This window comes from Peromyscus californicus, unplaced genomic scaffold, assembly GCF_007827085.1.
Source record: "Peromyscus californicus insignis strain IS unplaced genomic scaffold, ASM782708v3 Scaffold_15__1_contigs__length_86483966, whole genome shotgun sequence".
NCBI lineage: Eukaryota > Metazoa > Chordata > Mammalia > Rodentia > Cricetidae > Peromyscus > Peromyscus californicus.
The window spans coordinates 81,519,908-81,545,565 of record NW_026294447.1 but is presented as its reverse complement, the minus strand read 5'-3'; the positions used below and the strand labels follow the sequence as shown (position 1 = coordinate 81,545,565).

Here is a 25,658-nt window from a genome sequence, read left to right as displayed (position 1 = left end):
AGTTCTAGAGGCCTTCTGAACCTCAAGAGTGGAAGACCCAGCCTCAAAGAGCTGCAGGGATCTACTGTTGGGGACTGACAGTTGTAACAGCAGCCATTGTTAGGGACGGAGAGTGTCAACTCCCGAGACACAAAGGGTGCAGGCTTAACTGACAGGGACTGCTGCTAATGTGAATGGCTGCAGGAAGAGGGGGGGTATGCTAGCAGTGTCCAGCCAGACTCACTGAAGCAAGGCCCACAGCAGTAAATAACTCTCTAAGGACCTGGAACGATACATCTCTGGCTTCTGAGGCTCAGAGCCATAGTAACCACTGAGCCAACTTCAATCCCGGAACCTAGTGTCCTCATGAGTTATAGAGACAAGTTTCTGAAGCTCTTGGACCAGTCCATAAACCTCTGGTACTCAAGGGCCTGGAGTGCCAAATCCTACTCATGACTTCCACCCGAAAGGACCCAAGCTAGCTGATTGGTAACACATTTTGTCAAATATTTTGTCACAGTGATGAAAGGTTGAGAAAGGCTGGCTAGCAGTGAAATAAGAGATTCAGAACATTGTGTATTGTTGTTGGGAGGTACTGAAAGGCCCCAGCATACTTGCTTAGCCTAACGCCATTTTGAGCAAGGCCTGAAAAGTACGGGGAAAGTTCAGTTAGAGGACATGGGCACAGGAACAAACAGGGTATCTGCGGTCGGCCACCTGGCCCCAGAACAGGGAACTAAAAGGTCAGAAAAACAACTTGTACCCTAGATAAGAGCCAAGTCAGCAGGTGTGTCGAGCTCGGGGAAAAACCACGAACTGTCCTGAGTTTGAACCTGGCCTCATATGAATCGTCCAATCAGAACCCTGTAAACCATGCTTCTTGCTTCTGTACCCGCCCTTCTGCTGCCCGACCCTATAAAAACCCTCCACTCCAGCCCGTCGGCGGGCCAGTCTCTTGAGCCTCTGGAGTGATGTGTCGCCCCGGGTACCCGTGTTCCTGAATAAAGCCTCTTGCTGTTTGCATCTGACTTGTGGTCTCGGTGTGATCTCTGGGCGAGGGTCTCTCCAGAGGGAAGACTACCTTCAGGGGTCTTTCAGTACCCACCAGAGAAGACCACTCAGACACAGGCTGAAACCAATGGACAAGTCTTTATTAACTGGTCAACAACTACACCCGGTGTCCACAGCCTTTCTCAGGGTGAGCTTTTAAGCACAAAAAACCAAACCAAACCAAAACCAAAACCAAAAAACAAAAAACCATCCTGGGTACACACACACACAGGCAGACCGATTTCCATCATGATATGATGCACACAGTGTAGGCCCTTACTAGAACCTGTTTGCATTGGTAAGCGTATTTTGGAAACAAAATGCTTGAGATAATGAATTTAAAAGGAGAGAATATAGGAGGGTGGAAAGGTTAAAGTGGGAATGTGGGCAGGAAGATGAGGAGAGGAGAGGGGCAACCAAAATCAGGTGTATATGAAAAATTCAAAAACAAAACAAAACAAAAAAACCCACAAAGAATGTTTTTTTTTTTTTTTTTTTTTGTTTTGTTTTTTTGGTTTTTCGAGACAGGGTTTCTCTGTGTAGCTTTGCGCCTCTCCTGGAACTCACTTGGTAGCCCAGGCTGGCCTCGAACTCACAGAGATCCGCCTGGCTCTGCCTCCCGAGTGCTGGGATTAAAGGCGTGCGCCACCACCGCCCGGCAACAAAGAATGTTTTAAAGGAGGTGGTAAGTTAGCCCAGTTTGATCTTCCCACAGTATATACAAATATCAAAATATCATATTATACCCCAGAATATATAGAATTATTGTCAATTAAAGCTAAAATTTGCCAGGCATAGTAGTGAATACATGCAATCCTGGGACGAGGGAGGCTGAGGCAGGAAGATTACAAGTTCTATCTCTCTTGAAATGGATAAATGAAGGAATATGTGAATGAATAAGTAATACTAATTTAAAAAGAAAAGAAACCTGGACCAGCAAGATCCAGTCAAACTTAGTCAAACTCTTGTAGTGGAAAACCAAAGACTTGAGTGAAGAGTCCCAGAAGTCATGTATGAAAGGAGAAAACTGACTGCATGAAATTGTTCTCTAGTCTCCACATACATGTCATGGCCCACACATCCCTAATAATGTCAAAAGAAAAAGTGGTGGCACATGCCTTTAATCTCGAGGCAGAGGCAGCAGATTTCTGTGAGTTCGAGGCCAGCCTGGGCTACAGAATGAGTTCCAGGAAAGGCACCAAAACTACACAGAGAAACCCTGTCTCAAAAACAAACAAACAAACAAAAAAGAAAAAAAGAAAAACAAACAACAACAAACCCCCCCTAAGAGTCCCATCAGCTGAGTCCTTCCAAGGCAATAGGGCCAACTAACAAGCAACTGAAACCTCCCACCTATGGGCCCAAATAAATATTTTATCTTTTTTATTATCTCAGATATTTTTGTCACATGATATAAAAGTTGACTAATATACTCCAAGTTGAAACTGTTTTTTTTTTGTTGTTGTTTTGGTTTTTTTGTTTGTTTGTTTTTGGAGATAGGGTTTCTTTTCTCTGTGTAGCGTAGGCGCCTATCCTGGAACTCACTCTGTAGCCCAGGCTGACCTCGAACTCACAGAGATCTGTCTGCCTCTTCCTCCCGAGTGCTGGGGTTAAAGGCATGCACCATCATGTCCAGCTGAGACTGTATTTAAGATACATGAGTATGCTTTAAAGTTGACCTGAAAATTCAAATTGGATTGGGTCTTCAGTATTTTATCCCTACAAAGTAGGTGGAGACATGTATGAAAGTGATTGTAGTTGTATTGTTTATCATAGCAAAATCTGGAATATAAATAAATTTCAAGAGGGAAGAGTGGACAATTTGTGTATTAATTCAACAAAGTATTAGTATTAATTCAACAAAATATTAGGCAGCAGAGAAATTGAGGAACTATAGCTATAAGTAATAGCATGAATACATTTTGAAATGTTAAGTTTAAAGATAACTTGAAGAAAATGAATTGTAGATTGCAATTCCATTTTCATAAAATTCAAAGTCAACTACAACTGAAATATATGTATACACACTGGCTTCAACCTCTGGCCTCCACGTGGGCCTGCAGGTGTGTTCATGAACACACACACTCCATAGAAACAATAAAAGAAATGTATCCATGCAAGCACATCCCGGAATAGCTTTTCTAAATATCAGTATGACTTCCAAATAGAAATACAGTTTCGAATACAGAATGCTAACCCATAACAAGCTCCGGGGAGAAGGTAAGAAGCCGAACCTCCAGACAGTCAATTCAGCAGTGTATCAAGTAGGTGCTCTCTAGTAAGTACTGTGTAACAAGGGTAAGAAACAGCAACTGTTTCCGGGAGAGGCTGCAGATTACTACGAAAGCCACAAATTAAACAACCAATTAAGCAAGTATATACTGGAGGGTAACTTGGTGATCAAGAAGAACCAGGTGGCCGGGCGGGGTGGCGGCGCACGCCTTTAATCCCCAGCACTCAGGAGGCAGAGGCAGGTGGATCTCCGTGAGTTCGAGGCCAGCCTAGGCTACAGAGCGAGTTCCAGAAGAGGCGCAAAGCTACACAGAGAAACCCTGTTCCGAAAAAAACAAAAAAACCAAAAAAAAAAAAAAAAAAAAAAAAAAAAAGAGAGAGAGAGAGAGAGAGAGAGAGAACCAGGTGACCCTTTCCTAATAAGTTCTCTTTAGATCCTCTTCCCACGTGAAGGGAGGTTGGGGTGGTTGTCTGGTCATTGTAGGGTCACTGTAAAGAAGACAGGCAGGCAGGGTAAGGCCACATTATAAGAGCCAGGTGGCGATGAAGACCTCAGATCTTTTCAGGGGCTCACCATTCGTTGAAATCAAAAGTCTTCATGTTCTCCCGACTGAGCTAGCGGGCACATTATTTAACATTAAATACATTTATTTTGAGACGGGGTCTTTTTATGTAGTCCTGGAACTCGCTACAGACACCAGGCCGGCCTGTAAATCACAGAAATCCTCCTGCCTCTGTCTCCGGAGTGCTGAAATGAAAGGCGTGCGCCACCACCGCCCGGCTTCTTCGTTGAAATTTAAAAAAGCGGATCCCCGCTGACAACGTCGAGGCAGAGGTCAACAGACAGCGCCGCGTACACGCACGCGCAGTAAGAGCAGCAGGCGATAGGGAAGGCCCGGATGGAGGCGGGGCCGAGGTCGCGGATAATACGTCACGGAGCGCGCGTGCGTGACGCAGCTGGGGCGGGGCCTCGGGACCTGGCTCCTGACAGCGGCAGATTGGCAGCCGGGAGGGAGCATGGGGACCCCTGCGGGCGCCGGCACCCGTGCCGTGGGCGCGGGCACTCTTGCAGGCGTGGGGGCCCCGCCGGGCTTGCAGACCGACTGCGAGACGCTGCTCAGCCGCTTCCAGGAGATGGACAGCGTGCGCTTCGAGGACTTCGCGGAGCTCTGGCGCAGCATGAAGTTCGCGACCATCTTCTGGTGGGTGTACCTCGCTGCCCCGCGGGAAAGCAGCCCGAGTCCCCGGCCTCCGCCTGGGCGATCCCCCTGGCTCGCCCCTCTGCATCTCCACCGCCTCCATCCGCACCCAGACCTCTGCCTTTCGACCTTTTCCAGTCTTGTTCGCCCCGAGTGAATCCACGGTTAGAAACAAAGCAAACCTCACTGAGACAGTCTGGTCCTCCACGAGTGAATTCTTTTAGCATGCAACAACTAAAGTTGGAAGTGCAGATTTGAGCCTCTGTTTAGCTCCTTTAGGTGGATGAAGCCCAAATTCAGCCCAGTGGCTGCCTTTGCCTCTGTCCCCAGAGTCGTTCCCAGCGTCTCACTTTCTTGTCCCAGCTTAACTTTGGTCCTCCATGGCCACTTCCTAGCCTGGGAGTTTCCTGCCTCTTTTGGTTTGTCCACTTCTTCAGTCATATTTAAGCCCAAATGACAGTTCTTTAGGGAAGTCTTTTGCCCTTCTGGACTAAGTGAGAGGTTCGTGTTCTCTCTACCCCCCCCAGCACCACGTGCATATCTCACCTCATATTGCATTGTTGAAGGTTTCTTATTGGATAATGGTGAAGAGCACAGGGATGGGTCCCGAGTATTAGAATTTGAATTCAGCTCCCCAACCCTCCCCCACCGAGGTTTGGGGCAAGCTATTTTGTCTGTGAAATAGAGGCAGATAGTATACGTCATAGTAAAGTGAGGATTAAATGAACCGATATATTTGGTGTGTTCCATGTTCGAAATTAATGTTCAGCGTTATCCCTGCTTTTTAAAATTTCCCCCGTAGACTGAACTCTGTGGAACGGTGACTCAATACATGTGGTATTTCTTCTTCTTTTTGTTTTTGAGACATGGTCTCGTTGCGTAGCCATGGCTGGCCTGAAATTTGCCAACAAGACCAGACTGGCCTTGAGATCTGCCTGCCTCTTCCTTCCAAGGGCTGGGGTTACAGGCATTCACCACCAGGCTCAGGTTTGAATGTGGTGTTTGTATTACTTAGTATAGCATATAGGTGATTGAAAGGGCTGAATGAATGAATGGAACTTTATTAGAACTTTTGCTGAGTAAAAGAGAAAGAATAAAAATCAACTCTGTTGATGTAAACTCATTATTATGTAGTTTGTAAATTACAGGGGTGAAGGATGAACACACTGGCTGGTCATGGTGCTGCATACCTCTAAGCCCAGAATTGGGGGAGGTCGAGGCAGGAGAATCAGGAGTTCAAGGTCGTCCTTAACTACAAACAGAATCCCAGACCAGCCAGGCTACGGGAGATACTGCCTCAAAAAAAACCAAACAACAAAAACTATTTATTGTACAACTAATCTTTTACATAGCTAACTGTATGCATTCACTGTTTAATATGCTTATCACAGAACTCCGAAAAGCAGCAATAATGTCTATATTTTAGAGGTTAGAAAGTTGAAGCTTTTATTTATTTTTAAGTTTCTCCAGACAGGGTTTCTCGGTATGGCCTTAGCTGTCCTGGAACTTGCTCTGTAGACCAGGCTGGCCTTGAACTCACAGGGATCTGCCTGCCTCTGTGTCCCAAGTGTTGGGATTAAAGATGTGCACCACCACCATCTGGCTAGAAAATTGAAGCTTTAAGCTTTAAGGAAGTTAATTTCACCAAGTGTGGTGACATAGGTTTATAATTAGAGTGATCAGGAAGATTGCAAGTTTGAGGTCAGCCTGGGCTGTAAAGTGAGACCTCATCTTAAAAAATATCTAAATCTATGTCATCCTGTTCCTTTTTAATTTAATAATATTATTATTATTATAGACAATATTATTATTGTTGTGTAGTCCTGGCTGGCCTGGAATGTACTGTGTAGATGAGGCTGGCCTCTAATGGGATTAAAGGTGTGCACCACTGGGCTGGAGAGATGGCTTAGCAGTTAGAGCACAGGCTGCTCTTCCTAGAGGACCCAAGTTCAATTCCTAGCATCCACATGGCAGCTTACAGCTGTCTATAACTCCAGTTTCAGGAGATCCAACACCCTCACGCTGACATCCATGCAGGCAAAACATCAATGCACATAAAAATAAGTAAATCTTTAAAGAAAAATGGCAACAGGCCACATGAATGAGGGTGCTCATGGACCCCAATTATTTAACCCTTGCAGTGGTGGCACACGCCTTTAATCCCAGAGAGATTAATTTGGAAGGCAGAAGCAGGCAGATTTCTGTGAGTCCAAGGCCAGCTTGATCTACAAAGCAAGTTCCAGGACAGCCAAGGCAACACAGAAACCCTACCTGAAAAAGCCAAAAAATAAAATAAGTGTGCACCACCTTGCCCACCCTGTTTTCTATTTTCTTGTCTTTTCTGTTTGTAAAATCCATACAGGGAGGGGGTGACATACTAAGGGAGTTTTTCTAGGTTACTAGAGGAGTGGTAGACTTGATTTTCTTTCTTTTCCTTTTTTTTTTTTTTTTTTTTTGAGACAGAGTCTTTCTCTGCAGCCCTGACTGTCCTGGAACTCTATATGTAGACTAGGCTAGCCTCAAACAGAGATCCACCTGCCTCTGCCTCCTGAGTGCTGGTATTAAAGGAATGTGCCACGACACCTGGCTGGATTTTCTTTAGGAGTTATTTTGGTCTCAATACTGTGGTACATATTTCATGTTCTTTTACTGTACTTGCATTTATTGTTTGAGAGTCAAAGTGGTCTCCTCCCCCCGCTTGTAGTGAGATGTAATAGATTACACCAGCAAAGGGGTAGGTCTTTATCATCTTAATTTACTGTTATTAAGCGACAGATGCAATATATTTATAGTTATGTGAATGCCAGTTGCTTGCATGTGTTTTAAGGCATTTTAGCTGAGTTGATATTTAAAGATGACTTTGTTTTTTTCCAAATGGGATCTGGCTATGGCCTTGCATTGATGGCCATCTGACCTCTTGTCCTCTGAGTGCTGGAGTTACAGTCCGGGCCACCACTCCCAACCACTTGTTTTGTTTGACACTGGGTCTCTTGTAGCCCAGACTGGCCTTGACCTCAGTATGTAGTCAAGGATGACCTCAAACCTTTTCATCCTTCTGCTTCCGTTTTCCAGTCTCTGGGGTTTCAGGACTGTGCTACTGAGTCTAGCTTTTAAAAAATGGAGAACATTTTTAATCTGCTAACTTAAGGTCTATCATAGAATACTCACATAATGTGTTCATTGTTTTTTTTCATTTTTTTATTTTTGTCTTTTCGAGACAGGGATTCTCTGTTCTGGATCTCGCTCTGTCGTCCAGGCTGGCCTCGAACTCACAGAGATCCGCCTGGCTCTGCCTCCCAAGTGCTGGGATTAAAGGTGTGCACCACCACGGCCCCGCTTGTTCTCTTCATTTTTAAGAGGACCGTCACACTGGCTTTTCTGTTCTGGTGAATGGGAGGATGGGTTATGTTGGGTTGTTTCTCTTAACACTTAAGCCTTGTGTTTTGGAATATTTGTGCACTGTGTGAAGATGTGTTGCTGTGATTGGTGTCATAAAAAGTTGAGAGGCCAATAGCTAGGCAGGAGGGGATGGGAGAGAGAGAAACTTGGAGGATGAATGTAGGTATGGAATTTGCCAGCAGACTTGAATCACAAGAGGGTCAGGTGTGGGTTCTCTGTCCAGTTCCCAGCAGTTAACTTTTGTTCGTGTTTATGTAACACAGTGGGCATATTTCCTTTTTGTTTTACAGTGGCAAAATGAGGAACTTAAAAAAGAACATGTTTACAAAAGAGGCCTTAGCTCTGGCCTGGCGCTATTTTTTGCCTCCATACACCTTCCAGATCAGAGTTGGCGCTCTGTATCTACTGTATGGGTTGTATAACATGCAGCTGTGCCAGCCAAAACAAAAGGTAAGGTTGGTGAATTAGTTTCCCCCAGTAGAAACATGAACCAGGCACTGTATTTTCAAAATAATAAAGAACTTAGGGGGAAATACCAGCGTTTGCGTTTCCATTCATGAGCAAGGATCAAGTCTGTTTCACACAGTGGCTTGTTTTTCTCCTCCTGGCTGTAGATCCGAGTTGCCCTGAAGGACTGGGATGAAGTGATACGATTTCAGCGGGAATTGGTAAATGCGCAGCATTTCGACGCAGCCTTCGTTTTCAGGAAGCTCCGGCTAGACAGAGCCTTCCACTTCACAGCAATGCCCAAGCTGGTAGGTTTCCTCAAAACAAAACAAAAACCAACAAAAAAAAAACCCATGTATTTTCAAAACAAGCAGTTACATTTCGTTGTCCATGGCCTGCTTCATTCTGCTGGAAATGTGAAGTCTATTAGTGGTGATCAAAACTGTAGCCTTTCTTAAAAATGTGAAAAATATTTTCTGATTGTTTTGTTTTCTCTGCAGACAGAGTAGAGCCGCTGCTCTTGAGTCAGGGTATTTGTGGATGCCACACATGAATTGTTGGGAGTGGGAAGAGATCTGGTGTCTATCTGTGTTCTCTCTCTCCAGAGCTGAGGTTCAGTCCCAAGGCGCACGCATGCTAGGGCGTTACCGGCCACTGAGCTGCCTCTCTTGTCTCTCTCCATTTGTGTAGAAACATGTCAAATGTGCCTTTCTACACTGTAGTGTCAAGAGGGCTTGACCCAGGAATTGAAACCTCAGTCGGTAAAAACTGGAAATTTCTAAAATAATCCACTGTTTTTCCAGTTTTGTAACAATTGAGACACTAGATTGGAAGAGCAGATATTCTCCTGGCAAGTCACGTGACTTTTCAAAGCTGGGCGGGCTGTAGCATTTGGTGAGGCGTCTGATACTTAGAAATACCTAACAGGCTCTGGAAATGGATAGCTAATAAGTGTACTTGTAGGGCTGCTCTTCTGCTCTTGTGAATTTACTCCTAGCTTATGTTTAAGCACTGAAAAATATCCTTTAAAAGATGTTCATTTTTGAAAAGCTTTATCGTTGTGCATGTATGAACATGGTGTAGTAGGTGGTGCGTGTTCCATGACGCACATGCCACTCACTGTGCCTGTCTGTAGGTAATAAATAGGACAGCTCTGTGGTGCTGGTTCTGTCCTTCAGCCTTGAGGGGGAGTCCTGGGATCTACTCAGGTAGCCAGGCTTGCTCAGCAAGTACCTTTGCTCACAGAGCCATCTCTCCAGCCCGAGATGTTCATTTTAAAAGACATTCTTTATATTTAGCTTTCTTGTAGAATGAAGAAGAAAATCCAACAAACTGAAGTGACCCAAAAATTTAAGGACCCAAATGATCGTGTAATGAAACTTATCACTTCCGATGTGTTAGAGGTGCGTTGTTCTCACACTGTTGAAGCTGGGGAAAGTGGGTTTATTGACAGTTGTGTGCTGAGGTTATAACTTCATTACTGGATATTGACAGTTTCTGTAGTGATGTTAGCATAGATCCTGTCAACTCATAGTCACTTTGGAAAGGAATTATATTTTGAATTAATTTGCCTTTAATATTGTCATCAAAGATGGAAATAAGGACCAAGTGTGGTGGTACGTGCCTACAGTTACAACACTAGCCTGGGCTATATAGCAAGACTCTGTCTCTTAAGATAAAACAAAACATATATCTATCTCAACCCAGTATACATACAGGAAATCAAGGGCTCCTCTTTTCACTTTCAGGAAATGCTGAATGTTCACGATCATTATCAAAATATGAAGCATGCTATTTCAGCTGATAAGTGCATGCCAGACAGAGCCCTCAGCCTGGTAAAGGAGGATTTCTTTGAGAACATTAAGAACATAGTTTTGGAGCATCAACAGTGGCACACAGACCGGAAGGTAATTTCTTGTTGTTGTGCCCGACCCCTGCATTGTGTTCTGTGATTAAATGTGGGCAGTGCCTTGGAGATGCAGCCTGGCATAGTGGCTGCATTGCCCGAGGGAAGATTTAGAGCACTTTCCCCTTCTAGTCAGGGCTCTGTCACTTAGTAAGCATGTGATGTGACATTATTCAGAGTTACAAATGGGGGTGGGGGAGAGGAAACCTTGTTTTGTTGAACTGTTTTTAGACCAAGGCCAGCATACAGATTAATTTTGTTTGGTGCAATATTAATTCCAACATTGTTGTAAAATTTTGAATTCATTTCCAACATGTAATTATTAGTGGACTGCATATAAAATATTGGAAAACTACATGCTCTTATAAACCATAGAGTCTGGTTCCCCTGGCTCTCCTGGCTGCATAGTAGGGGATACTGCACCCCAGCGGAGGCTCTTCTCTGTCCTCAGCATTGTCTCTGGTGTGGCTGAGCCCTTGATTTTCAGTTTAGCTTTCTTTCTTTTTTTTATTTGTTTTTACACATGCACGCATGCACACTTTTTTTTTTTTTTTTTAGGGAAGAAGTTCTATTTAGTCCTGGAACTCACTGTGTAGACCAGGCTAGAACTATTTTGAAACTTTGTGGTCCTTTAAAAATATTTTACACTTACTTGTTTGTGTGTGTGTGCATGCATGCACATTGAGTGCTTGTGGAAGTCAGAGGACAGCACGTGGGAGTTGGTTTTCTCCTTCGAGCACGTGGGTTCTAGGGATTGAACTCAGTTCATTGGACTTGACAGCAAATGCCTTTTCCCACTAATCCATCGCTCTAGCATGGAACTTTGTGATTTTTTTTTTTTTCCAAGACAGGTTTCTCTGTAGCTTTGGAGCCTGTCCTGGAACTTGCTCTGTAGACCAGGCTGGCCTCGAACTCACAGAGATCCTCCTGTCTCTGGGATTAAAGGCGTGTGCTACCACCACCCAGCAAACTTCGTGATCTTAATGTTCGACACTGTGCTGGTTAGTTTTCTGTTAGCTTGACAAAGGCTAGAGTCATTTGAAAAAGAGAGAGCATCGGTTATGTAAATGCTTCTATTAGACTGGCCTGTAGACAAGTCTCTGGGACATTTTCTTGATAACTGACTGGTGTGGGAGGGCCCAGCCCTCTGTGGGTGGTGCTGCCCCTGGCAGGTGGTCCTGGGTGGTATAAAGAAGTCTGAGCTAGTTGTGGGGATCAAGCCAGTAAGCAGAGTTCCTCCATGGCTTCTGCTTCAGTTCTGTCTCTGGGTGCCTCCTGAGTCCCTACTCTGACCTCCTTTCATGATGGACTGTAAGCTGTAAGGTGAAATAAACCCTTTCCTCCCCAAGTTGCTTTTGGCCATGGTCACAGCAATAAGACAAGACAGATGGTGACCCATGCTGCAGTAATATGAAGCGGCCTTCTGATTTTTTCAGTAGTTAAAAGTAACTGTTAAAACTGTAATCCACTAATTGTCTGAAATGAATGGAATTATAGATGTGTATACATTAGCATCCATAAATAACATTTTTGTTCTTTCAGAATCCGTCCTTAAAACCAAAACTTAAAGAAGGAGAAGAAGATGGCGAAGGCACTTCCCAGGAACCAGAGGTCAGCACACTTAAAAGGCAGCATCTTTCCCTTTTATGCATGACTAGTTCTGCTTTGTAAGTGTTAGGACCCTTGACTCGCATTACGTAAACATGGGAAATTCCGCTCTGTGTTCCCTGGTAGCCAGTATGTTCTTCACCTGAGCTGAGCAGGGCATTCTGGGTGCAGGGCGGGAGTGAGGTCTGTTCTTCACCTGAGCTGAGCAGGGCATTCTGAGTGCAGGGCGGGAGTGAGGTCTGTTCTTCACCTGAGCTGAGCAGGGCATTCTGAGTGCAGGGCGGGAGTGAGGTCTGTTCTTCACCTGAGCTGAGCAGGGCATTCTGGGTGCAGGGCGGGAGTGAGGTCTGTTCTTCACCTGAGCTGAGCAGGGCATTCTGGGTGCAGGGCGGGAGTGAGGTCTGTTCTTCACCTGAGCTGAGCAGGGCATTCTGAGTGCAGGGCGGGAGTGAGGTCTGTTCTTCACCTGAGCTGAGCAGGGCATTCTGAGTGCAGGGCGGGAGTGAGGTCTGTTCTTCACCTGAGCTGAGCAGGGCATTCTGGGTGCAGGGCGGGAGTGAGGTCTGTTCTTCACCTGAGCTGAGCAGGGCATTCTGGGTGCAGGGCGGGAGTGAGGTCTGTTCTTCACCTGAGCTGAGCAGGGCATTCTGGGTGCAGGTCGGGAGTGAGGTCTGTTCTTCATCTGAATGAGCAGGGCATTCTGAGTGCAGGACGGGAGTGAGGTCTGTTCTTCACCTGAATGAGCAGGGCATTCTGAGTGCAGGGCGGGAGTGAGGTCTGTTCTTCATCTGAATGAGCAGGGCATTCTGAGTGCAGGGCGGGAGTGAGGTCTGTTCTTCACCTGAACTGAGCAGAGCATTCTGGGTGCAGGGCTGGAGTGAGGTCTGTTCTTCACCTGAACTGAGCAGGGCATTCTGGGTGCAGGGCGGGAGTGAGGTCTGTTCTTCATCTGAATGAGCAGGGCATTCTGAGTGCAGGGCGGGAGTGAGGTCTGTTCTTCACCTGAACTGAGCAGAGCATTCTGGGTGCAGGGTGGGAGTCAGGTCTGTTCTTCACCTGAGCTGAGCAGGGCATTCTGAGTGCAGGGCTGGAGTCAGGTCTGTTCTTCACCTGAGCTGAGCAGGGCATTCTGAGTGCAGGGCGGGAGTGAGGTGGCAGCAGTTTTGAGCAGATGGGGCGGGGTGCTGGAAAGTGCTCTTTTTAATTCTCAGGGGCAGGGTAAGGCTTGTGTGATAGCTTCTTGCTTGTCAGCCTTTCAACCCTGTGACACTTGGATGCTCTCTGCAGCTTCTCATGTTCAGTGTTTCATCTGTCTTGTGGAGCCATCTTTAGCCACAGGCAGATGAGGGAATGGCAGTCAAGAGCTCTGCTAATCCCCAAGGCTTTTGTCCCTACCTCCTTCATGAATCTGGACAGAGATGGCCCACAGCTATGAGGATGGCATTAATGCCGCTTGCTGTGCCGGCAGGCAGAGGGTGTCATGTGTGATTTTTGTATCATGCGTGTCTAAACATGTTGGTTTCTTTTATTTGACCTTTGTCTCAGATCTTAAGCTGACTGTAGGTCCTCGAATTTTTGTAATTTCCTAATGTCATGTTTGAACTTTGTTTTCCTTGTTTGTTTTCCTTCCAGAGATGTGAAAGAGCCGAGTCTTTAGCAAAAATAAAAGCAAAAGCCTTTTCAGCTGTTGCTCAGGTAAGTTCCATGTTTAGTAAGCCAGCGTACCGTCTGCTCTCTCCTAAATGGCAGATTAGTGTTCATCCACGTAATCCACACACATACAGTTCAAGGGTCAGTCACCCAGCAGTCCCCTCTGTAACCCAGCAGCGCCCTGCCCATTGCCTCGTGCCCCATGCGCCTGACCTGGAGAGGCACTGTGTGGCTTCTCCTCTGACTCTTCCTTTTGCTCTTTGCCTGGAACGTTGAAGCTGTGTTCCCCATCCTCTTCCACCTTCTGGACTCGGATCCAGGAGGAGTGGGAGTGGGCTCTTTGTCCCTGAAGTTCAGGACTGTAACGTGGGTTTTTATTGATTGTTGGCATTCAGGTGGCCATTGTTTCAGTCAGGGACCTTTGTGCCTGAAGAATTTTTTTAGTTGTTATTTTTTATTGTATTTTTTTTCTTTACCCATCTTGTTTTTTCTTTGCTATTTTCAGTCTGTTTCTATTAGGGTGTTTCTTAAATGTTAACTTCTTGGCCATTGATTTTTGTTGTTGTTTGTTTTTTTTTAGTATGTGTGCTGATATTTTTTTTCTTTACTGAGAATGTCTGTCATTAAGGATGTTAATTTAATCACAGTTTTTGATGTTTCTTCCCATTTCCTTTGAATCCGTTTTTCTGTTTATTTTGGTCTCTGTTTTTCATTCTCTTGGCTTTGTTCCAGAAGATCAGAGCTCCTCAGATGTCTCTTTATATGGAGTGACTAACAGATAATGCAGGTTCTGTGAAAGCCTTCATTTCTTTTTCTTGGGTCTATTCCTTTTCACTAAAGAGGAGACTTCCATTCCCATTCCCGTGAGAAGAGCGTGGGAAGCCAGCCCAGCTGCCGGTGTTTCCGGAGCTTCCTCCGGGTCAGTCGGGAGGCCTGGAGTCCACGCGACGGCCGCCTTCTGCTGCCCCTCCACGGCCATCTTTGTTTCTGTGCCTCCATCTACTTGTTTATTTATTAATGAATTATTGAAATCCTAAATCTCTCTCTCTTGTTTGGCTTCCTGGAGAACGGGCTCCTGTTGTCCTAGGGAGGTGGTCCATCGCTCAGCTCTGGGGCTGGGGAGCCGGACGCGACGGTTCCCCATGTAGGTTTTCACCGACTCCCTGTGGTTTGGGTGCAGTCCTGGCGGGGTGGGCGGTCTTGTAATCGTTCTCCTGTGCGGCCGTTTGATTTCCAATCTTCCTTGTGAAGTCAACTGTCGCTTTACTCAACTGTAATCGTGTTGTCTCCACCTTGTGCCTGTTTTGTGGGTTTCTGTGTTTTTATTTCATTGTTTTACTCAATCAAGTTGTAGGCGGAAGTACGTACTGATAAGAATGATTTAATTCTGTATGTTTTTCTTGGATGTGTGTGTGTGTGTGTGTGTGACTATTTCATGGGAAAGCAAACTCATTTCCTAACTGTAGGAACAGAAAGTAGTAATCAATATTTAGGATGACTCCTATTGGTTAGGTGTTACACAGTTGCTACACACCATCACAGTAAACTGAGTATAAGACATTGAAAACACACCAAGGAAGACAAATGGATTACATTCAGTTCTTTTTTTTTTTTTAAAGATTTATTTATTGATTATGTATACAGTGTTCTGCCTGCACATATGTCTGCAGGCCAGAAGAGGGCGCCAGATCTCATTACAGATGGTCGTGAGCCACCATGTGGTTGCTGGGAATTGAACTCAGGACCTCTGGAAGAACAGCCAGTGCTCTTAACCGCTGAGCCGTCTCTCCAGCCCCACATTCAGTTCTTTTTAACCCGAATTCTCTTTATGTATGGAGAGGATTTCTTGTCAGATGATGTCTAATGTGTATCTTAAGACCTCAGATAATTGTGAAAATCAATTACATCATATCCCACAAGTTGTTCCAAGTGCATCATTGCACAACTGTAGTTTTTTTCCCTCTTGAGGTGCACCTGGTGTCTTATATAATAGCTTTGGAAGACTCACTAATAAGGCGTATCTCTGTGAGTTCAAGGCCAGCCTGGGTGATATAGTTTATATAGCCAGGGCTGTGTAGAGGGGCCCTGCCTCAAAACAACAACAAGAAAACCCTTGCCTTGCTGGTCTTAGAGACCTTAGGACCAGAACTTCCCTCCTCATTTCTCCTGCCTTGCTTTTCAGTGCCGTTCATGCTCCTGGCTTTGGGTTTGAAGCTGGCGCTTCCTTCCTGGTAGTTACCGTTCTAAAACACAGTGAACAAGTCACAGTGTGGTGGGTTTGGGAAACCTCTCTTGACCAGTCTGGGCCACATACCCGGAGCTGGGCACACAGTGGGAGGAACCTTACTCTGAGTCAGACCTGACTCTTCTCAGCTTCATTGGCTAGCCGGTCCAGAGAACAGCAACTGCATCCTAACCCAGTGTGAGCTGTCGGTGACGCGGCTGCAGGGGTTGGTTACAAAGGTGAAAGTCTATGTCTCCATACAAACTGTGTAGTACAAGCCTGGTAATGGTAAAGGACGTGATGACACGTGTTTCTGCTTTCCTCACCTTTGTGGTCTGTCCTTGGGTTCATTTTGTTATTCATCGTGAGTAACTGCATTTCTCTTAATAAGGCGTCCAAGTCCAGGAGGCATCGCCAAGCCAAGCTTGACTCCTCTGACTCTGATTCTGGGTCTGGACAAGGGCCAGGCAAAGCAGCTAAGAAGAAAAGAACCAGAGAGACAGCAGAACCAGCAGGAAGGAAGAGGGCTTCCAGAAGCAGAGGTACTTCGCATTAACAGCTTTGCTAAGGCCGGGCAAGGCTGAGTAGGTCCTTACTTCTAGGATGGGTTAGAGCTGGGTGTGGTGGGGAGACATCTGTAATACCAGCATCCAGGAGACTGAGGCAGGAGGATTGCCAGTTTAAGGCCAGCTTGAGCTACGTAGTAAGAGCCTGTCTCAGAAAAAAAAAGATTTGTGTGAGAACATTGTGGATTTAATATTAAAAATGAACCCATTTCATAGCTTCTTGGACTCTTGTTCCTGAAAGAGACCCTAGAGATTATATCAAACTTATTATTCAGTGTAACTCTATTAGTAATGATGTGTGTGAATTAAATTACATCTAGAAAAGTCAATAAATAATGCATTTTATAAACTTTATCTCCTTCGGTTAAATTCATTAAGCTATCCCTGTTTTTCCTTTGTAAAAAGAGTATCTGCAAAATGACCTTTTTTTTTTGATGCTTAAATGACCATATATTTTAACGATTTGATTTTTCAAAAATCGAATAAATGCTGTATACTCAGCACAGATAAGGTTGGGATGTGTTAATGGCAGAAAGCACAATAGACACATTACAAATACTTAATAATTTTATCAGGCACACTCCTGGCTACCTCAGGCAGGGGTTTGTGAAAGTAATTTACAGCCTGTGAACATGTTTTGTTTCTCCTGTGTTGAGGCCGTGGAGGAGAGTCGAAGTTCAATAGCTTCAGTGTCTGTCAGATACGGTTCTGTGCTGTGATAGTTGCTTAGATGCAGTAAGAATTCGGAGGGAGGGTGAGTATTTTGGGTAGGTGGGAAAGAGAGCTAAATCTGAGGTGCGGTCTCCAGCGCCGAGCGTCCGTCGCCATGCCTCGGAAAATTGAGGAAATCAAGGACTTTCTGCTCACAGCCCGGCGGAAGGATGCCAAATCTGTCAAGATCAAGAAGAACAAGGATAATGTGAAGTTCAAGGTTCGTTGCAGCAGGTACCTTTACACCCTGGTCATCACAGACAAGGAGAAGGCTGAGAAACTGAAACAGTCCCTGCCCCCTGGTTTGGCAGTGAAGGAGCTGAAATGAACCAGACCTCTCTGTTTTGACCATTAAAACCCCTGAAAAGTCAAAAAAAAAAAAAAAAAAAGAATTCGGAGGGAGAAGCCCATGGCTGCTAAGGGTAGCCAAGACGTGCTTTAAAAGAAAGCTTGCTCCTCCGAAGCTGGCAGGCGCAGTGAAGACAACTGTTAGGACCAACTGGAGCTTGTAAAAAAATCCTAAAATACAAGAACAGGTCCCCAAACCAAAAGCCCTTCCTGAATCCAGATGTTCTAGGATGCAATCATGATGCAGTTAATTGGAAGCTATTAATATACTTTATCTTTTATTAGTCTAAAGGGGAAAATACATATTATAATAATTATCAGAGAAGATATTTGATAATATCTAATGTCAATCTTTGATTTTTTTTTTTTTTTGTTTTTTTTTTGTTTTTTTTTGTTTTTTTTTTGAGACAGGGTTTCTCTGTGTAGCTTTGCGCCTTTCCTGGAACTCGCTTTGGAGACCAGGCTGGCCTCGAACTCACAGAGATCCGCCTGGCTCTGCCTCCCGAGTGCTGGGATTAAAGGCGTGCGCCACCACCGCCCGGCCAATCTTTGATTTAAAAACTTCTCTACATTAGGGGTCATCCACTTCCTGTAAAGTTCAGATAGCCAGTACACATAGGCTATGCAGCTTCTCTCCCAGCTCAGTTGTGCAGCTTACAGTCTAACGTGAAAGAGCTGCAGACAGTGTGGAACAAGTGAACACACTCCAGTAGAAGCACACCTCTCAGTAGGTGATGGGTCGGGTCACCACAGATGGAGCCATATTAACCCTATCCTGGAGAAAAGAAATAGAGATCCCTTTCATTTTTAAAGACAGACAGACAGACAGTCTAACATTAGCAAGGATACGTTAGAAGAACGTTTTATCTGACATTGCTCTTTCCGAGCTGGGTGGTGTGATTGGGAACATGAAGTTGTACATTATCAGAGAAGGCACCCGTGTGAGTGGCCAATGTGAAATGTAAAAAGTATTCTAGAATTAGCTGGACAAAAAAAATGAAGAGCAAAAGTTTTAGTAAAGTAAGAGACCCTGCTACAGAAGTTAGCGCTGGAAGGTTCATAAAGAGAATCTGTGATAGTTTTATTAGTCTAGTAAGTTAAATAGTGACAGATTATAAATTTCTCATAAGACACAAGACAGGAAATCCGAATAACCTTTTGTCTATTAAAGGACTAAACTTGCAGGTGCTCTGCTGGACGTCTGTGAACTTGTTTTGTTCACTCCTGGGAACTGATTGGCCTTGTACCCCCGCTAGTGCTCACTCCTCACATCTCTAGTCCTCAGCTCTTGAGACAGGCTCCTGCTGTGTAGCTCAGGGAGGCCTTGAAGTCTCAGTCATCCTACCTCAGTGCTCTGTGTGCTGGGGTTAGTCAGGTGCCATGGCACCCAGCTTACTGATGTTTTAGAAAGGAGTAATGTTCCTGTACAAATTCTTTCAGAAAATAGAAGAGAGAACACTTTCTAGCTTGTTGTTACTGCAATAAATGAAAACTAAAGACCGGTTCCCTTCATTAGCAACATTCCTTGCTAGATAAAGAGATCAAATCCAGCAACCTATTGGAAGAAAGCAATACGAGCAATTAGACCCTATCCCAGTAATTTAAGAAATAAGCCGGTGTAATTCATATTAACTGGTTAAAGGAGAAACCTCTCATAAATAAGGATATCGACAAATCTAGTATCTGCTCCTGGTGTAAACGGTGCATTACTATTAGATGGAAATGGGACCTAATGGATTTGTAGCAGACACAGACTTTAACATCATCCTTCATGTGGCTCCTGGGATTGGACTCTGGAAGAGCAGCCAGTAATTCCAGCTCCTGATCCAATTGATTGGGTAGTCACTATTGAGAGAGTTATGCATTCTGGATAGGAGATCTTTATCAGTAATCAGGATTGTATTTGCATATATTTTTCCAGGTTGTAGCTTGATCTCAATCTCTCAATCTCTCTCTCTCTCTCTCTCTCTCTCTCTCTCTCTCTCTCTCTCTCTCTCTTTCTCATGTTACAAAGTGTTACGGTGTGTGTTACAAAGATAAGAAATTCAGTGGACATGGTAGTGCATGCCTTTAATCCTGGTGCTATGGAGTCAGAGGCAGGTGGATCTCTATGACTTCCAGGACATACAGGGCTACATAGTGAGACTCTGTCTCAAGGGAAAAATTTTTTTTTAAATTTTGTCTGTCATGTTTTGTTTTTGTAAAGTTAGGGACTCATGCAGCCAAGCTCACTCAGATGGCCTTAAACCCCTAAGCCTTCTGCCTCTGCCTCCCAGGTGCTGGTATTGTATGCACACATTACCACATTGACTTAAGAATTTTAATTTTGAAGAAGTGCAATTTGTCATTTTTTCTTTGATTCTTGCTTTTTGTGTTACACATAGAGTCTTATCTGAGAACAATTTTTCAGTGTTTTCTCCTACACATTTTGAAACTTTAAGCATCATTTTCATGTTTGTGACACATTTGAATCATTTTGTTATATGTGCAAGCGGAGGGTGGTTTTTTGTTGTTGTTGTTGGTTTTTTGAGACAGGGTTTCACTGCTGTAGCTTTAGAGCCTTTCCTGGATCTCGCTCTGTAGCCCAGGCTGGCCTCGAACTCACAGAGATCCTCCTGGCTCTGCCTCCCGAGTGCTGGGATTAAAGGCGTGCGCCACCGCCGCCCGGCCGGAGGGTGTTTTTTGACTGCGGATGTAAAACTGAGTCAGCATCGTTTAAAACCGCCCTTTCTCCACCACATTACCTTCACAGTCACACCAAGACCGTCTCGGTGGCTCAGCAGGTAAAGGTGCTTGCTGAGAGCCTGACGGCCCGAGGTCAGTCTTCCGGACCCTCACGGTAGTAGGAGAGAACCAGTTTTCAACAGTTGTCTTCTGACCGCCACATGCACCCTGACACACATGTGCCTCAGTGTCACATTGACAGTCACACAAAGATTTTACTGTTGCTGTGTAAGCATGATGCATGTGTTTAAGAAGTGCTTTGTACTTATTTTAAAACACGAGTGGGGCTGGAGAGATGGCTCAGTGGTTAGGGTCACTGGCTGTTCTATGGGACCCAGAGTCAGTTCCCAGCATCCACATGGTAGCACACAACTGGCTGTAACTCCAGATCCCGGGGATCCGATCCCCTCTTCTGGTTTCTGTGGGCATTAGGCCCACAAACAGTACACAGACTCACATGCAGGCAAAACACTCATGCACATAAAATAAAAACAAAGAAATCTTTAAAAATCTAGAGGAAGTCCATAGACTAAGAAAAACAGAGGAGGTGGCTTGAAAAGGACAGTGTCTGTGGTGTCCAGAGTGAGGTCCGTTTTGGTTCACATGTGAACAGTGTTCACTTTTAGTAATTCTGGAAAACTATGTTGAGTGTTAGATCATGGCCTGCCCTCAAGAGTGGAGTCGGCAGCCTAGGTTTAACTTGGTAGGCGGAGGTGAGTGACATGACTCGTTGCCTTAAACCAGGAGGAACACGGTAGGTTTGAGTTAACAGGCTAGAGTGGGCTGCTGCGGTAGCTCAGGTTTAGGAGTGGTAAATAATGGCCTTGGTTGTAGGGACTCGAGGGTGCCTTGACAGTGATGCAGATGGATACAGAGGCTGATTGGGGGATGAGATAAGCATGCCCGGTCTCAGCACGTGGAGGGTACTGGTGAGTAAATGCTGAGGAGGTATGGGTGGCATAAGGAGGATTTCATATGGGGGAACGCTTGCTCAGTCTGCCTGGCCCGGTTCAATTCCTGTGATGTCTGTCTGTCCTTGAACTTCTGGTCCTCCTGCCTCCGCTTCCCTAGTGCTGGGACTGTAGATGTGGGTCGCCATGCCTGGGTTATGGTGCTGGGTATTGAACACACATATCCCATGCTAAGTTAACTCTACTGACTGAGCCACATCCCAGCCCAACTCCAGTGTTTTTGAAAATGGAAATTCACTGGCTGATATGACTAAAGAAGTATGCGAGCATGTGTCTTGTGTAGCGAAAGAAAAGGTGTCGGGCTGGAGAGATGGCTCAGCGGCTAAGAGCACTGGCTGATCTTCCAGAGGTCTTGAGTTCAATTCCCAGCAACCATATGGTGGCTCACAACCATCTGTAATGAGGTCTGGTGTCCTCTACTGGCCTGCAGGGATACATGCAGGCAGAATGCTGTATACATAAAAAATAAAATAAATCTTAAAGTAAAATAAAGAAAAAATGTATCTGCATTCAAAAAGACTGAAGCTGTTCAACTTTAAATTACTATGAAGTTGAAGTAACACATGATCAGCCCCGCTAGACACCCTGTTTGTGTGATAAAGATCAAATGAGATATCTCTCACTGAGTTTCTTCTCACTCTCTCCATTTCACCTAATAGAAGAATCATATACTATATACAAATCACAGGGCTTTTTTGTTCTGTAGATGCAGGGTTTCAACATGTAGCTCAAGTTGGCCTGGAACTTGCCATGTGGCCTAGTCAGTCCTCAGACTTATAATCCTCCTGCTTCAGCTTCTTGAGTGCCTGGATTAAAGGTTTTTCCATTTACCTGTCCGTCTGTCCATCTGTCCATCCATCCACCCACCCTTCATCCATCCATCCATCCATCCATCCATCCATCCATCCATCCATCCATCCATCCATCATCTATTTATTTGAGTCTGGATCTCACTGTAGCCCAGGCTGGCCTCAAAGTGAACATCCTCCCAAGTGCTGAGGTTATAGGTGTGTGCCGTTGTGCCCAGTGACACAAATATTTTAATGCTCCCCCCTCCCCAGACAGGGTTTCTCTGTGTAGCTTTGGAGCCTGTCCTGGATCTCGCTCTGTAGCCCAGGCTGGCCTTGAACTCACCGAGATCTGCCTGCTCTGTCTCCCAAGTGCTGAGATTAAAGGCGTGCGCCACCACCGCCCGGCATATTTTAATACTTAAGTAAAGCTTTGAGGGAGATGGAGAGAGGGGTCAGTCAAGGCTAAGGATGAGAAAGAAGTCATAAGGAAACCTGGTACTTGGTAAGCTAATTAGCAAATTAACATTTAAAGGATTTTTATTCTAGAATGCATAATTATGTTATAATTTCATTGTTGAAACATCTAAGATTAGTATTCTGTTTTTATCTACAATCATTTCTCACTCTCTCTAAACATTCCTAGGTAATGTGCAGAGTGAACGGAAGGAGGAGAAGCCTTTACTCCTGAGTATGCCCATAATTGCAGAGGAGGAGGAGGAGACTGACTTCGGCGAAGCAGGTAGATATGCATCTCATCAATTAGTGCAGGGTCTCAGGCTTGCAGAGCGAGCGGCCGGGTTAGAGCCCTCCCTATGACAGGCGACCCAGGTCCTCTCTCTGACCCTTGCTTTGGCTCACTGGAGCACGTCAGTGTTTCACTGGTAACCATGTCACTCCACAGCAAGCAGTGATGCAGTCCGTGCATATGGACGCCTGCTAGGGATTCTGTTGCTGCCACTGTCTCAGGAGCTGCTCCCAGACCTCTGCCCTGCTGTGTTCTTGGTCTTGGCTGCTTCTCTTCTAGGAATCTGTTTTCTTTTTCTTCCTAACCCTTGACCCTCCGCCTTCCGTGGCATCCCCTTTTTATTTTTCATGGATGGGGAACATTTCTTTTTTATCACAGCTTTCTAATGTTCTTGTTTCTGTGTCTTGCATTTAATGATGGTTATCTGCATGATAGTTACGCATTAGCTGTGAGAGCCAGAAAGACACAGCACATACGTGTTGTGTCATGTTTCCAGGTTTCATTGTGATGGAGTCAAAGTCTGCACTTCCTCTTTGCACTGCCTAGATAACTCTCAGTTAGCTAGCCCTGGGTTCATGGTAATTATAGGGAAGGCATACCCCTGGGGAAATTTCAAGCAACTTAATAATTAAGAAGTAGAATTTAGAGTGACGGAGCTCTCCTATCTTACTGGCATCTCAGTAAGATTGAAATCCTTCTGTCCATTGGAGATAGGAGTTTCTTTTTTTCGAGACTGGGTTTTTCTGTGTAGTTTTGGTGCCTGTCCCGGATCTCGATCTGTAGACCAGGCTGGCCTCGAACTCACAGAGATCCTCCTGGCTCTGCCTCCCCAGTGCTGGGATTAAAGGTGTGTGCCACCACCAACCAGCGAGGTAGGAGTTTCTAAACTGCAATTTCATTAGAAGAAAGTAACGTGTGTCAGAGCTAAGATTTTTTTTTTTTAAGTTAGCAGTAAGGTAATGCGCTACATTGTGTCACTGAAATATATATTAAAATTTAATTACATATTATATAATATATGATAATATATCAATATTGTAAATCATTTAATCTATATTATACGTGTGTGTGTGTGTGTGTGTGTGTGTGTGTGTGTGTGTGTGTGTGTGTGTGTGCTTTGTTATTTATCTCCCTCAAGGCTTCCCTTTTAGATCTTGTCTGTGAGGACATTGGTGGGTTAGACTAGTTAAACACTTACCCAGGTGACCTGTATATTGTTACTTAAATCTGTCATTTAAATGTCAGTTTGTTTAAAGAATTGATGGACTTCCTAACCTTGTATCCACAGAGTTCACTGCACCCAAGAGGAGAAGAAAGCGCTGACCAGGAGCCCGGGGGAGTTTTAAATCTGAGCTCTCTGACAGAAGAACAGGTTTTATTTTGTTCTGAGCAGGAGGCTGGCCAGCAAGGACTAACTTCTGAGAACGGGGTCATTTCTGTGAAATGGGGGAGCCCGACGTAGGGCAAGAGTTGGAATCGAGGTTTACTCTGAAGTTTAATGTAACATTTCTGTTAAAAGTCTGTGTGAATGGGGATAAAGTTTGCATTTAGAATGTAGTAGAAGGAACTGTGCATTGGTGGATTATGTACCACTGTAATGTTTACTATTCTGTTTTTAAAACATTTTTCTAAAATACTGTTTATATATAAGTGACTCGTACCTGCCATCCAGCAATGGGTTGGGCTGTGATTTTTGTTTAATATTCTATTGTGGTTAATATAATATTGTGGTTAAATGCAATAAAAGTTTTGTCCCACTTGTTTTCTCTTTTAATGTATGAATTTCCGTGGTTAGTGACTTGTCTAATAACTTAGGAGGTTAACACTCCTTTGGTGATGTATTCCTGTTTATCCATTTACTAGACAGGGTCTTGCTGTGTATGCTAGGCTGGCCTCGAACCTTCCACACTCCACCTCAGCCTCCCCACTTAAGGGGTTGTAGAGTGCACCACCATGCCTCACTCGTTACCTTCTTCAGTGTTTGCTTTCAAGTTCCCGTTGGTCTCCTGTACACGAATACATATGTACGTACGTGTGTGTCCTTGTCTACACATAAGCCTAATTAGTAAGCTGTTTAAAGCTCATGTACTGCCTTTCTAATAAGCCTTTAGAAGCAGTCATAGAAATCTTAGAATGTGTCTTTGACACAGAACCTTTGTAAATCACAGAAAAAGTTTTTTTTTTTTTTTTTTTTTCAGAGCTGAGGACCGAACCCAGGGCTTTGCGCTTGCTAGGCAAGCGCTCTACCACTGAGCTAAATCCCCAACCCCCAGAAAAAATTTCTATAGCATCACGCATGTGCTGCTCTTAATTTCTCATTCCTGGAGTTTAAATGGAAAGGGCTTGAGCTGTGTTTGAATGCTCCCAGAAAGAAGTAGATCACTTCCATGACATGCAGCTAGCTCAGCCTGACTTTACAGTTAGTGATTAAGGTGCAGAGTCTGGGTTGAAGAGGAAATTCCAATTCTGATATGACCGAAAGTGTGTATCTTGCATATATAATATTTTAAGATCAAAATATTAATGTTGACTCAGGTAAAAGTTGGGTTTGTTATCCTGTTAGCTCTGAGGACTAACTTCAGCTCTGTCTGATAATGGGTGTGACACTCCAGAGCTGGGACTAGTGATGTTTACAGGCATTGTACAGCTGTGATACTGTGTAGCTGAGTTGTAATCTATTTTTCATAAAGTGCTTATAGAATACATGGTATCATTTCCCAGACTAAAGCGATGATGAGTAGTAATACAATACTCGAGGCAACACTTGTTGTCATCATTGCCGAAAGCTTGTGTTTTTCCAGATCACTGAGTTGATCAGACTAAGCTTGTGGTTCATTTGACAGCTGAAGGGAACCCTAATTTTCTTGTGCTGATTTTAATTAGGTATAATGTATACCCTCTTCTCTGCCTACCTTGGGTATTGTGAAAAGATTGATACCTCTGTCAGTCTGTCTGTCCACCTACTTATCTATCTACATCTCTTGAGAAAATATCTTAAAAATGATCTTTATGCACTGAAAATTACTTTTATTTCTCGTAGGTTAGCTTAGGAAAATAACCATAGTTACTAATGCCTTCCCTACCCTTGATTCTTGAATTAAATTACAG

General features: G+C 44.5%; 2 protein-coding genes and 1 long non-coding RNA gene across 3 annotated transcripts; all 3 read left to right on the top strand.

Moving 5' to 3' along the window:
* Positions 1-4,211: 4,211 nt before the first annotated feature.
* Snapc1 (small nuclear RNA activating complex polypeptide 1) lies at positions 4,212-24,310 on the top strand. The gene is made up of 10 exons (XM_052739586.1): positions 4,212-4,463; positions 8,150-8,309; positions 8,474-8,614; positions 9,605-9,709; positions 10,055-10,213; positions 11,755-11,823; positions 13,453-13,515; positions 16,086-16,236; positions 22,449-22,544; positions 23,839-24,310. Exons 1-10 carry the CDS (start codon positions 4,279-4,281, stop codon positions 23,871-23,873), a joined length of 1,164 nt encoding a protein of 387 aa, XP_052595546.1. The 5' UTR covers positions 4,212-4,278; the 3' UTR covers positions 23,874-24,310.
* LOC128111222 (60S ribosomal protein L38) lies at positions 16,883-17,679 on the top strand. Its single transcript, XM_052739587.1, has one exon. The coding sequence runs from the start codon at positions 17,087-17,089 to the stop codon at positions 17,297-17,299; it is 213 nt and encodes a 70-aa protein (XP_052595547.1). The 5' UTR covers positions 16,883-17,086; the 3' UTR covers positions 17,300-17,679.
* LOC128111224 (uncharacterized) lies at positions 17,725-21,485 on the top strand. Its single transcript, XR_008218540.1, has 2 exons — positions 17,725-20,801; positions 20,920-21,485. It is a non-coding gene; the product is annotated as an uncharacterized LOC128111224 (long non-coding RNA).
* Positions 24,311-25,658: the final 1,348 nt, after the last annotated feature.